We start from the raw sequence: 13,896 nt of genomic DNA on the forward strand, positions 1-13,896 counted from the left end.
TCCTGGGCTGCATTGAGAGGAGCATGACCAGCAGGTTGAAGGAGGTGATCCTGCCCCTCTACTCTGCTCTTGTGAGACCTCACCTGGAGTACTGTGTGCAGTTCTGGTGTCCTCAACATAAAAAGGACATGGAACTGTTGGAACAAGTCCAGAGGAGGGCCATGAGGATGAGCGTCTCCTGTATGGAGACTGGATCATCTCCCATATGAAGATAGGCTGAGAAAGCTGGGGCTATTCAGCCTGGAGGAGAGAAGGCTGCATGGAGACCTCATAGCAGCCTTCTAGTATCTGAAGGGGGCCTATAGGGTTGCTGGGGAGGGACTCTTCATTAGGGACTGTAGTGATAGGCAAGGGGTAGTGGGTTCAAACTTAAACAGGGCAAGTTTAGGTTAGATATAAGGAAGAAGTTCTTTACTATGAGGGTGGTGAGGCACTGGAATGGGTTGCCCAAGGAAGTTGTGAATGCTCCATCCCTGGCAGTGTTCAAGGCCGGGTTTGACAGAGCCTTGGGTGACATGGTTTAGTGTGAGGTGTCCCTGCCCATGGCAGGGGGGTTGGAACTAGATGATCTTCAGGTGCTTTCCAACTGTAACTATTCTATGATTCTATGATTCTAAGTTATCTTCGAGTTGTCGCTTCATTCCATCCATTGACTGCGATAGGAATTTTTAGCACTCTCTTCAGTTGTTAATAGGTGGTCCAACTGTGAATTGTTACTAAATGATCCAACTGATCTACAGTTTTACAAATGTGCTTGGTATTGGAGACTGTTTGCCAAAATAACACTTTTATTAAGCTGTCTACAAGCTGTGAGTGTCCACTCAAATACTTGGTGTTTGTGATGACACTGTTCAAGTCCTGTAACTGGACACTCAAGTAGTTTGATTTATATTCTATTCCCTGATTAGACAGTTCACTCATTACTAACCTATTTCTCTTCTGTCTCCAACAAATCCTATTCTAATAGTTAACTGAATGTTACTAATGGATCAAAACTTGCACTTTGCAAATGTGTTAACATCATTTCAGGTATTCATAGAAAGACAATAAAAAGGTGAATCATCATCATTAGCACACTGTTCTTTTGAAACAGCAGGATTTCAAGAGTAATCATATATTTTGTTCTCCTTTATCTAATACTATTTTGAAAATACTGTCTCTTCAGCAAGAGGGTTTGTGTGCAATGATCTCCATTCTTTATTGTCTTAGCACATAATGTTACTGACATACACATAAGACTTAAAAGGATAAGTCAGTTTTCAAGTGATAAAGAAGATCAAGCTCTATTAGATCATGATTATCCTAAATTATAGGTGACAACAACTGGAGGGTACTGAGTGCTGCAATGCCACTGGCTTTGGCACAATGAATTGAGCAGAGCCGCTGGTCCATCTAATCACACAGCTCCTCTGGGCCAGGCAGCAGTAACACTAGAACGGGCTCTTGGATATTTAACCCCCTGTGACCTGCCAAATACGAGATGGCAAATGAGGTGGAAAAGAAAGCCACCAGATAACAGTGTCTCACATGTGCTACGTGTCCTTTAGAAAGCAGGTGTAGCTGAGGCTTTGCTGGAGGAGTTGAGTCTCTGCAGTTTCTACTACCACCATTCCATCCATCATGAATGTACCCAGACCTTGCCACAGTGCACAGAATTATTTTATTCACTGATCTTTTTCTACGTAGATTCAACGTAAGAAATGGAACAAGGTAATGAAGCAACTAGTACTTGCCTGAAAGGATGTACACCTTTATCATTTGGCTTATAAATTCAGGAGCTTCACAAAACTTGTCTAAGAGCATTATATGTAGAGACATGTAAAACAGTATAATGTAGTACTCTGTGTCTGTTCACAGCAAACTTTTACAACAGAGACAAGCCTGAGCTATAATTGCAGAGTCAAATAATAGCAAATCAGTGGGAGGTTTTGACGCAGATAAAATATTTCCTCCTGTGTACCCATTTCTGCACCATTTAACCACACATGTACCTGGATTGTTTTGTTTTGTTTTTTTTTTTTTCCCCTTTTCCTGGGTGAAGTGATGTCTGTATGATCCTGGGACCAGGTTTCTGTCAGTATGAGGCATAATATAGTGCTTTGAAGTAAATAGTATTCAAAGAATAGCGCACTCACAGCATCTAAACAGGGATTTTTAGAGACTGTGGCTCTCCTGCTCTGCTCAATTCCCCCACTATTCACCCACATCTGAGGCTGCAATTTTCTGTGGTAGCGACCTGCAGCACCCTGCCTGGGGAATGGGAGATGTATGAGGTAATGATTTTTAAAAGCAGTTCAAGATTTCATCTGCATTTTCCATGTGCTATTGTATGCCTGCCTATCTTTCTCCTTTGCTGACTGTCCTTATTGTAGTAAAGAAGTTCTTTTCATGAGGCTGTGCAGGATAAAGCCTCCTGGCAGAAAGCTGTGAAGATCCTGGGAGTGATGTTCTCTTTTCTCCATCCCCTTATTTCTGACAGGGAAGTCATACACCATGATTGGTAAGGATGATTCCATGCAAAACCTGGGCATAATCCCTTGTGCCATCTCCTGGCTCTTCAAGCTGATTAATGAACGCAAAGAGAAGACAGGAGCCCGCTTCTCAGTCCGAATTTCTGCAGTTGAAGTGTGGGGGAAAGAAGAAAATCTGAGAGACCTGTTGTCAGAAGTGGCTACAGGCAGCCTGCAAGATGGCCAGTCCCCAGGTGTCTACCTTTGTGAAGACCCCATTTGTGGCATGCAGGTGAATCCAAGGTTCATTTTACACTGAAACCAGCAATATGATTTCCACACACACCCCCCCTTTTTTTTTCCCCCAGCTATCGAGAAGGTTCAAATTCAAGAACTACCCAGAGCACTAAGTTTATAGACTTGAAAGTGTTTACCTTAAAACATGCAAGAACTTTATGACCTGCAGCTGCAGGGCCATCTGCTCTCCTGGCCTAAATATTTGTACCTCTGGTATAACTGATACTGAGTAGGTGCTTGTGTTTGCAATAAGATGTGAAAACATTAAATGCAAACAAAAATTCACCTCATTCTTAAAAATATATAAAAAATGAAAGTGTGATCTCTCTTTTCTAAAACAACAAGATAAAATATTTACAGTACTGCATGAATAGCTGGAGGCCATTAATGTGGCTGTTTATCTCTTTATAAACTACATTATTTATAACATTTGCATTAGCAACATTGTAGGAAGCATTAATCGCTACTTATTAATTGCTGCCAAGAAATAAATTCCTGAACTGGGCAAGCCAAGAACAACTCAAACTCTCCTCAGGTTTGCAGGTTTAGCAGGAATGAGTAACTGGCTCATTTATTTCCTAGGTAACCACTAGAAAGTCTCAGCAGCCCTGTTTCCCCTTGTCCCTTGGTTTGAGTGGAAGAAAGGCCTATTTGTTAATTTTGCTGTCTGTGAGGGAGTAAATCTGATTTTTGTATGAGTAGATGAAGAGGGAGCAAACCACCATGATGGAGCTTGAATACATTCTTTCAAACTTAAAGGCAAAGGCTGCATCTGTCGAGAACCTGCAGAGCATTGACTGTCTTAAGGATAGGGAATGGAGGGAGACAGGAACCGATCTACCTGGTCATGTACCCTATTTCCAGGTCCAAGAATCTAGGAATCATGATTCACATCCACAAAAGTAATGAATTGTGAGATTTGTAATAACAAATAATAAGTTTTGTGTTTTAGCTCTTCGTGGTTCAAGCCTTTTAGTCACACTTAGATCATATTTTACATTCTTCTCCATTCTACCCAAGGACTACAAAGTTGTGTTGTGATTTTACATAACAGTTAGGGTTCTCATTCTCACTTAATTCCTGGCTTTAGTGCTTAATGGAATATTTACAGTATCACAAGAGGTCTGTTCCTCTGGTATCCAGTAACGGGTGCAGTCTAGTGAATATAAGATGTGAGTCTTGAGTCTTCACAGCTCCTGTTGCAGTGATAGACCAGTTAAGATCTGAAGTAGCAGACATATGTTACCTATGTTATGTAACTGTGCAACAACTGGGCTCTCCTTAGAGCTTAACTCTTTACTGAGGTATTTAAGCACAATAGCAATAATAAAGATCCCATTACTGTTGCTTATTTTCATATAGATACACATAGAACAGCTATATAAAAAAATGAATTATTTTAGATCAGTGGGGACAAGGTAGCTTCATGAGACATCTATGTATCTCTGCAATGTAAAATACTGAATTAAATTCCAAGAATAAAGGCCTTTTTATGTGTATTTACAAGACAGCGACATTCTGGAGTCATGTGTCCTGCACCTGAATCCTCAAAATCCTCAGATGAAGGGAGGATATTACTTTATAGCCATAGATATATGTGAAATCAGCAGTGTATAACAAATGAATAATCACCATATGTCATACTGTCTGTCATTGGGCCTTTCCAAGGTCTGCATATTTTCTTGTTGCTTACATTAGTGAGATCATCCCACAGACTGGCCTGCCTTCTGCTTCCCTTGTTAACTCCTTCCTGCCTGCCCCATTCCCTCTTTCTAGAGACACCTTAGCCTTCATCTGTGTCACCCCATTGCATGCACAGCCCTTTCTTTATCCCTCCTCAGGCTAATTAATGGTCACGAGGAGAAGACAGAACTGTCTTCTTCAAGAGAACTTCTAACAGTATTACACAGCAGGGTAGCAAACCCTGAGAATGGGAGTTCCTTGTTTTTATTCCAGACAAGTCTATCCTGTGGGCTGTGTGTCAGCTCTGCATACTGCCAAAACTGATGCCGTCAGATTGCACAGTGACATGTCCCTTCCACAGACAAACTAATCCTAGGTGACAGGAAACATGCATGCATTCCTTCTGTTATGGGGTGTTAATAATATCTGCCCTCCTATGCTGTCTATCACTTTGGAGAGATAAGAGCAGACTGGTGACTGGGATTGAGGTCGCAAATGTGAATGCATGAACATTACCTGCCTTGTTCCATTTTATGGATTGCCCTGGCTCATGAGGAGGTGCATAAGTTTATGTATGAAGGGACATGCTCTCCACATGCTCTGGGGCTGAACACAAAATTCAGGCTTGTTTTTTCCCAGATTTAGCTGTGGACTGCTTTCTTCAAACAGTTTCTGAAGGGTAACACATAGTCCTGTCCCTGTCACTCTTCACCAGCTGTTGAGTTTGGAATCAACATGTCTTCCACACTTTTTTTTCCACTTCTAACCATCAGAAAGACATGGTGATTGATTGCCAGAGCTAGCAATGTAGGAAAAAAAAAGTAAAAGGTGGTAAAAATAAAATAATGAATAAGCAAAAATGATTTAAAATTCTGGAAAAATGAAGGAACAAATTTATGCATGTGTCCTGCCCATAGGATGGTTTCCGGTTTCTGGGGCTTATGTGTAACAACTGCCACCAGAGGTACCCCAAGTGAGAAACCTCAAAAGCCTGGATTAAATTATGGTGCTCCTGGAGGACATGGTAATGCCACTGCTAGTGTCAGAAGGGTCTCATTCCATCAGACAACTCCTCCTTTCTGATCCCATCAGAAGCCAGTGCACCCAAAGTGTGTATTGACTTCAGGAATTTCTCTGGAAGTATTGACTTGTGAGGGGGTTTCTAGGTGATTTCTCCCTTGTATTAACTGCAGCTTCAGAATCAGAGCGAGCTTCGTGCCCCTACAGCGGAGAAAGCTGCCTTCTTCCTCGATGCAGCCATCGCTTCACGTCACAGCAGCCAGCGGGACTGCGATGAGGAAGATCACCGCAACTCTCACATGCTCTTCACTCTGCACATCTACCAGTACCGCATGGAGAAGAGCGGCAAAGGCGGAAGTAAGCTATTCCTTTGCTCCCTTCTGCCTCCTCCAAGCCTTCCTGGAAACTGGCTTTAAACAGCCCATTAACCGATATTCTTTAGCAGAGCTCTCCATTCAGCATGGGATGGGGCCGGTCACACCAGCATGTCCAAATGCCGTTAAAGGCCACTGAGGATTATTACTGTCACTTGTCAATTTAGTTGCTGTTGTGGAGATCCTAACAGTCCTCAGCACTCTCTGGCTCCCTGTATCTGAAAAAAAACCCTGCTTTTCAAATTGGCTGTTAGTATTATCTTTACTGATAGTGTTGAGGTCATGGATTAAAACATTGTGGTAATGGGAATTCCTTGCCACCCTTACGTTAGCTGTTCCTCTTCTGCACCTAAATAAGGCAGTGTGTGTGTAAATTGATTTTGGTAATCCATAATCTGTACCTTTTCTTGGAGATTCATAATATTTTAGTTGCTGGCCTGGACTACATGTACACAAAGGACTTTCGTGGCTCTGGGCTTTTCAGATTGGCTTGCTCCTTCTCTTTGCCATGGATGCTTTCACTGGCTTTTGTCTTTACTTCCATCTCCCACTTGTAAATGAGGAAAAGATGCTTCCATGTCTACTTACATATTTTCAAAGGTTTTGTTTGTCTTGCACCATTTATATTTTTTATTATATTTAACTACTGTTTCAAGTGTCCCAAATTGTTTATAACTGGAGATATACAGAGGGATTTTTTTTTTCAGGAAGTTCCAGTGATAAAAGATTTGTATACCATCTGAAGCACCAGCACCAAAAAAGAAATTTTTCACATTAATATTCTTTTTTTTTTAATAATCATTTTTTACAGAGAAAAAAAATGTTTATTTGAAAGACACCAGAGACCTCTGGTTCTTAAGTTTGTGGGCTTAAGCAGTTCTGGAGAAGTAGCATATATTTCCGCTCCTGGCTCCTCCTAGGTTATTTGTAATAAGGAATATATTGCAAGCTGTGATGTGTAGTGGGTGAACACCACCACAGTATTAATGGCTAATGTTGGATTGCAGAAAACTTACATTGGCTATTCTTGAAAAAACAGAAAGTTGCTCTAAATGGAAATGCAGTTTGCATGTGTTTAAGTAATAACCCCAGTGGAATTGGCGAGCAGGAATCTCAATTAACTAAAGGTTTATTAATTAACCACCCTGCGGTGGAAAGGAAGACTGAATGCTCAAACAGACTTGTTCATATGAATTAAGATGGCTGAATTTGAGGGAATTATTATTAAATTTTTTTACCGCATGCAGGTACATGTACACACAGTTCTTTTCTACTTTTTTCAAATGCAATTAATAAAAGGAAAACCAGAAATGTTTTCCTGTGGCTATAATGACACATTTTCAGTAAAGGAAGACATGATCCTGTTGGATTATAATATGACATGCTTTGCCCACTACACCTTTGTCTTACGGCAATGCCACCTCCTGTCTTTAAGTTCCCATATCTGAGTGGTCTCACAAGCCAGACAGGGTCAGATCTCACTGATGATTGAATGAGAGGGCAGTTTCAGCTGCTCAGGAAGGGCGTCTAGTGATTATCACTGTCTCTGCTGTAATGAAGGACTTTTCCAAAAAAACTCACATGAAGATAGTAGAGGTGTATAAATTTCAGTAACAGGACTAAAAAAAAAAAAAAAGAAACCCAGCTTCTAAAGGAGAAGAGATTAAAGGGCTAGGTAATGTATGATTCTGGTAAAAAATGACTGAGAATAACACATTGGTACTGTACTTACCTCCTTGTTAGAGTCATTACCAGGGATGTCATGAAGCAGGCCTCGTACCATTGAAATAAATAGCATTGTGGCAGAGCTGTCACAGCCATTTTTCAGCTGTCAGCTCTGCAAAGTCTCTGTGGCCATACACAAAAACAAGTGTGAGGATGCTCCACTTCTTTTCTCTATAGTTGCCAGGCATATTAGTGGAGAACTTGCCTAGCAAATAACTTCATTTTCAGCTTAAGCAAGTGGATCAGCCATCCTAGAAATCTATTCCTTGTAAATTAAATAAGAAGGAAAGATCCAGTGATTTCTCTTATTCTGGATTTCCTCAGCCTGTGTAATAGGACTATGTGTGGAAACAGTAAGATCAAGATTTTGAAGGGTAATGATTTCTTTCATATTCTTTTGTTTCCCCAATGTCTGGTAATCTTAGTAACATAAATATTTATTTAATATAATTCAGTAAAGTCAGCTGCAGTCATTTTCAGTAGCAACTCAACATATTTCTTTGTTTTTCTAAGGAAATCACTGGGGGATACTCAAAAAAAGGTAATATCAAACTTCTGAGGGTAGGAGTCTTAGAGGACTCAGGGATTCTGAAGTCTAAGAGTTTTAAGGACTTGTAGAGGGGAGGCAAAACCCCTCCATGGGCAGTTCAGAGGAGGTGAAGGTGCACCTGCCTGGATGGTTCCCCAGGGAAGCCTGACTTTCTGCAGCAAGTGAAATATGAGAAGTATCCCACCACTTCTCACCACTGAGGGCACAGTGTTGAAACTTCCATAGAGATGTTTAATGGGTTGTCATATAGTATTTGGACTGTTACAGCGTCTTGCATGTCTAGCCACCAGCATTAATCAGACATTCATTCTTCACTTCTGTTCCTTGATACTCAGTATGACTTAACCAATATCACAGTATAATTTAATACATGGAAGTCCTGTGTTGTCTAATACTTTATATAGCTGAAGAACTCACAGGATTTAAAAAATGCAGAAGTTCCTGTATTTTAACAAATGTCGACAGAGATGCTGGCTACGCTTTTGGAACATTATTCTCAAACCCCATAGCATAAATCACTTTCACAGGAAAAGTCTTCTCTTTTCATTTTTCTTCTCCTTTTTCTTCTTTTTTCCTTCCTTTTTTTTTTTCTCTCTGCTTTGTTTTTTTTTTTTCATCCTCTCATCTTTTTTTCTCTTTATTCGTGTTTCTTTTTTCTTTTATGATGAAAATCTGGATTTTTATTGTTGTTTATTTTAATTAGGTATCCCCTACAACAAACGGAAATATAGACTTATATATAACACATTCTAAGGAGAGTATTGTGACATGCAAGGCACCACATAGAAAGACTAAGCACTGAGTCCTGTCTTTTGCAGGGCTTACAAACCAAAATATCTTTCTCCTTATTTTTTCAATGTAGGTTAACATGTTTTAAGTTACCACTAATAGTTATATATACCTTTACTAGCTGTATGTTTTCTACATTTATATACATTTGCTTTCTATCAGCAAATCTACAAAATTATATGGCTACATATCACTTTGTCAATATGTAGAAGTTTTACAAGTGTCTTCCTCACATCTGTATTTAAATTTATTTCCTTCTACCTCCTATGGCACTTACAGGCCTGTATACCACATGGTACAACAGCTACTGAATGCAGGGTCACTGAACAAAAATCCTTGTGGTTGATAAGACATTTCCAAAGCAATTAAATGTACCCAGAGAATTCTTGCCTTAGAGCCCCATCATGTAGTTGCTCCCATCGCCATCTTTGCTCGTGAACTGGTCTCCCACCACCGCTAATCCTTTTTTTTAACAGATGCATAAGTCGAGTGTTGTGTCAAAGTGGCTGTGAATTTACTTGCAGAGAGGTAAAACTCAGATGTGAAAGTATCTCTATTCCTGTTTAAGTTATATTTGTGTCCTCAAATAGTGCACTTAACTTTTGAGTTAAGATCCTATAAATAAAACTGCCTTTTCCCACAGATTGCTTCTAAACTAACTTTTGAGAATAGGGAGGAGTGGTCAAAGATCAAGTGCAAAAAAAAAAAAAAAAAACCACAAAAAAAATCCCCACCCAGCTAGGAAATTGTCATGAAAAAAAGAAGAGACTTAGAAGCACTTCCATAGTCCCCATCCTGTGTTCGTAAGAAACCATAAGCATTTAAAGAGAGCAAGTGTCTGTTAATTTTGGTGTTTCAATGGTAGCATTTTTTCACTTTAAAGGTAATGTGTAGATACAGAGTAAACCAGAAAAAAACAGGGATCCACTGCCAGTTTTACAGAAACTATTTTCAGAACAGAGCAGCTTGTCCACAGTCCGTTATCCGATAACCCAATACTGATACCCCATTATCTGATAACAATCCATTACGGTTTGCATGGCAATGCTTTTCTTAGCCCAAATGATAATGTAAATGTATATAGACTTAAAGCAAAGTTGAACATCCTACAGATGCCATAGGTTCTTCTGAAGATCCAATATTCAACATGGAAAAGATAGGCGAAGCTACCACAGGATCACTGCACACCAAGCAGGAATTCGCAGCCTGTAGATTTCTGGACAGAGGAACAGTAATGACAGAAACGGAACTAACTTGGGTACAGGCTAATGAAGGTATATTTAGGAAAAAATGGCAGTGGTGACTCTCACAGAGTTAAACCTGCAGGAGTGGGTGAATACTGAAACCCTTGGCAGTTCTTAAGCAAAAGCAACATACAGCAACAAAGGCTGACACTGCGTTAACAGGACCCCTGCAGTTTGTGAATTAAGAAAGGTTTCTGGATTGTTTCCTCTTTGGAATTCGTGGTGAGTCTTTTGCTTTCCTGGGAAGGGGCTTTTGGGGGCACACACTAACTGTTTGCTTTCTTTATCCATGTCAGTGTCTGGAGGTCGCAGCCGCTTGCACCTTATTGACCTGGGTAGCTGTGTGAAAGTGCTCAGCAAAAACCGAGAAGGAAGCTCTGGCCTGTGTCTCTCATTGTCAGCACTGGGCAATGTCATCCTTGCCCTTGTCAATGGAAGCAAACACATCCCATACAAGTAAGTGGTATTCTATGTTGCACCTAATGAGAGCCCCTGGGCCTGAGGCAGACTCGGGGTAATCAGGGAGACAGTCTGCTGGGGTTGGTGCAGCCTTCTTCAGGTGCAGCAAAACCTGCCTAAGGTTCAGTGACACCTGATCTAACCTTACATCTGGTAGTTACACTGTATTTGGCATTCACTTTTCAAAGGAAGAAGCTTGCTGAAATAGGACCTTTCATGTCTTAAAGATCTTAAAGGTCAAAGTTCAGCACAGTAGGATTTTGTTTTCTGGGACTGTTCTAAGATATTTTTAATGTTTCAAAACATCTGAGAACCAGTTTTATGTTTGCTCCACAGAGACAAATGTTGCTGCCATAAGGCAGCGCTATAGAGAAAAATACTTTGCTGTTCATTGTGCAGTGTTTAGTTTCTTGAAAAAGTGCGTCACAATGAGCATGCATGTATGTCATGAGATTCTTTATGTGATCCAAGGTTACTTCACATTTTATTCTTGTATGGTTTGAATCTCAGTGTCAGCCTTTCATTTGTGGAAAAGAAGTATGCCCTATTTGTCACACTAGACAAGTGGCCTTTGCTACTGCAGGTAGCTTCTGGGAAATTAGAGGAATTACTCACCTAGTGGGTAGGTTTTGTACTCATTTCTCTTCATTGTTGTCTCACCCCATTTGTCATGTGTGCAGGTCTGAAAGCAAGTTTGAATTCATTACCCAACCCAGGCAGTCATACAGCCTTCCTATTGAGAAGTTTCTGATTTTGTGAACGGTATTGCTTTTCTCTAGTCTAAAGCCTAGGGAGTAGCAACTAACACCACAGGAATGGCTTACAGTAGTATCCTGTAATTAAACAGCTAATGAGTGTCACCAATCATGAAGGACATGTATATGAAATCTGGAGTTAGGAACAACAGGATTACATAAAAACCAAACCAAGTAATTTACAAAGCATATTTCAGTCAATACATTTTACTCTTTTAGTCATTTTAAAGGCTGGAAGCACCATAGTTTTCTCATGTTCGTTCACGATTGCAAGGTATTGACAAGTTTTACTTCTTTGATTTTGTCTTCATTTGGAAAATAAAGATGAATTGAGATGGGTTATAACTTTATTTTTCTTCTAACATTTATTTTCCAAAATTATTTGGCACTCTGGGCTTAAAACATGCTCTCTAGAAATATTCCTGCAGCTCAGTCAGACTGGAATTCAGCGAACAGCCAACCAAATCTGTACATATAAACACTCATTAAATGTTTTGTAGATCATGCACTTGCTCATAATGTCAAGATAGCTTAAACTCTGTACTTCAAAAGTGTACCTCAAACCAGCATCTCCTTTTGAATTCATTCCTGTAAGAGCAGGTATTATAAATACAGAAAAGTGGTTGGTCATCTATAAATCAGAGGCAATGTATTTCTTTCTAAGGACAACTTTAAAAATGTAATTTGAAAAACATCCTGGCATATTTTGGAGCAAATTCTGTTCTCTACTTGCCAAGAAAAGTCCAGAAAGCCTTTTTTTCCAAATGTGATCTACTCATGAGCAATGTAAATAAGAGTCTTGGTGGCTGGGTGGATGCAAACATTTTTTGCTCAGTGATCCATCAGTACAGTTGTATATGACTCCTTGGTGGAGAAGAGAGGAAGGAGGGGTGGGTGGGTGTGCTTCACTGTAGAAGAGACTGAGCATCCCATAGTCTGATGTGATGTATGTTCAGCAGAAGAGCCTCTTGTTTACTGCAGCGGCTAGCTGAGATAATTTCCTAGCTGAGATAATTTCCCTTTCTTTAGGGTTGTTCTCTTTCACTGTTAAAAAAAAAAAATAAAATTTTGTTAACTGCCCCTTTTGAGTGGGACCGAAAGAACCGAAAGAACAGAGGTGTTTCCTTGTGTGACAGCACTGCACAGCGTGTGTGTGGTCTCAGGGGATTTCCACAGAGCAGCAGACAAAATGGAGCATCTTTTCCTTATCTGAGCTATCAAACAGCCATTAAGTATTTTATAGCAGCCTGTCAGTAGGCACTGCATAGCTTCCTTGGAGCCCAGATACTTACAATTTCGTAGGCATCAGGTTTTCTCACACTGTAGAAATTTAGTTCTCTAAACTCTGAGAGGCTGCCGGCTCCTAAGATCCCTTCAGCACTGTATCCAGCTTTATCTCTGCAGGTAGCAGCTGTAGGGAAAAGCTTGTTCAGTTTCATAGCTGGTACAAGCAGATGCTACTGCATTGCTTTTAGTGGGCTGTGTGTTTATACCAGAGATGAATTTCCCTCTGCCTGCAGTCTATGAAAAGCAAATGCTGCTTTTCAGCTCATAGTACCTTGGAAGCCATTAGTTTGGAATCTTTCTCCCTTGGGGACACCACCATCCACCCATATTTTGGGAATGGTAACATGGATTGACACTAGCTTCAGCAGGAGCTTGTTTACTAGAAGTTGTAAGAAAGTAACGTAGACATTCTCAGACGTCGAACAGTGCAGGATGATATGGTTTGGGGTCTTGTCCTGCATTAAAGTTAAATTCAGAAGAATGGGCAATCTTTATAATGGGCAACCACATGCAGCTAGTGAGTGACTAGGCTAAGAGTACTCTGAGTTTGTGTCTTTCATGTATGTACTTATAATCTTTCTATTATCTCTCTCAGTGGATTCTCTCTTTGTCACTATTAATATCCAGACCTATTTTGTACCTTACTAAGCACATCATCCTGTCATGGTATGAACCAGTGAGTTCCTCCAGCTCAGCATGTTATGTAAAATTAGAATTTTTAGTTTGACATAAATATATTGCCAATTAATTTCACAGTTTCTTTTGCTCTTGAGTTATGAGAAAATCCCTCAAAAGACTGGGCAAGAATTATTTTCTCCACGGGAAGATCAAGTATCTTCATAAAAATTGCAAAGGGGCCCTTGCAAGCCCAAAGAAGAGAAGGGAAGTCAGCTCCTTTTCTGACCAAGTTTGACGAGGCTCAAATCTGCTCCAGAAGGAGAGTTTTGCTGAGTGGCAGTAATTGTTAGTGCCTTTTTTTTTTTCCTTTTGAAGACCATTTCAGCTTTACATTAGTGCTGTGTTATCTGCCTCTGATTTCCAAGATAAATGTGTTTTAAATCTTCAAATGAATACCCATTTACACAAACTCCAGATACTGGTTTGTATAGCTCACTATTCAAAAATTACTCTAGTTGCTAGGCAACAGGGGTGGTGATAATTCATAGTAATGCTGTTTTGGAAATAATCATTTTTATACATTTTCATGACTATGAGAATGTAAGAAACTGTTTAGGAAAGTGCAAGGCTGTATGAATTTCTCTT

General features: G+C 40.0%; 1 protein-coding gene across 1 annotated transcript in view; it reads left to right on the forward strand.

Moving 5' to 3' along the window:
• KIF26B (kinesin family member 26B) overlaps positions 1-13,896 on the forward strand; it is a 288,950-nt gene that overhangs the window by 228,891 nt on the left and 46,163 nt on the right. Inside the window, exons 8-10 of the mRNA XM_062629463.1 lie at positions 2,480-2,742; positions 5,624-5,807; positions 10,429-10,588. Of these exons, the coding sequence (XP_062485447.1) occupies positions 2,480-2,742; positions 5,624-5,807; positions 10,429-10,588 (607 nt within the window). The remainder of the gene's footprint in view (positions 1-2,479; positions 2,743-5,623; positions 5,808-10,428; positions 10,589-13,896) is intronic.

This window comes from Pezoporus occidentalis, unplaced genomic scaffold (assembly GCF_034315485.1).
Source record: "Pezoporus occidentalis ecotype Australia unplaced genomic scaffold, CSIRO_AGI_Poc_V1 ctg34, whole genome shotgun sequence".
NCBI classification, from domain to species: Eukaryota; Metazoa; Chordata; class Aves; order Psittaciformes; family Psittacidae; genus Pezoporus; species Pezoporus occidentalis.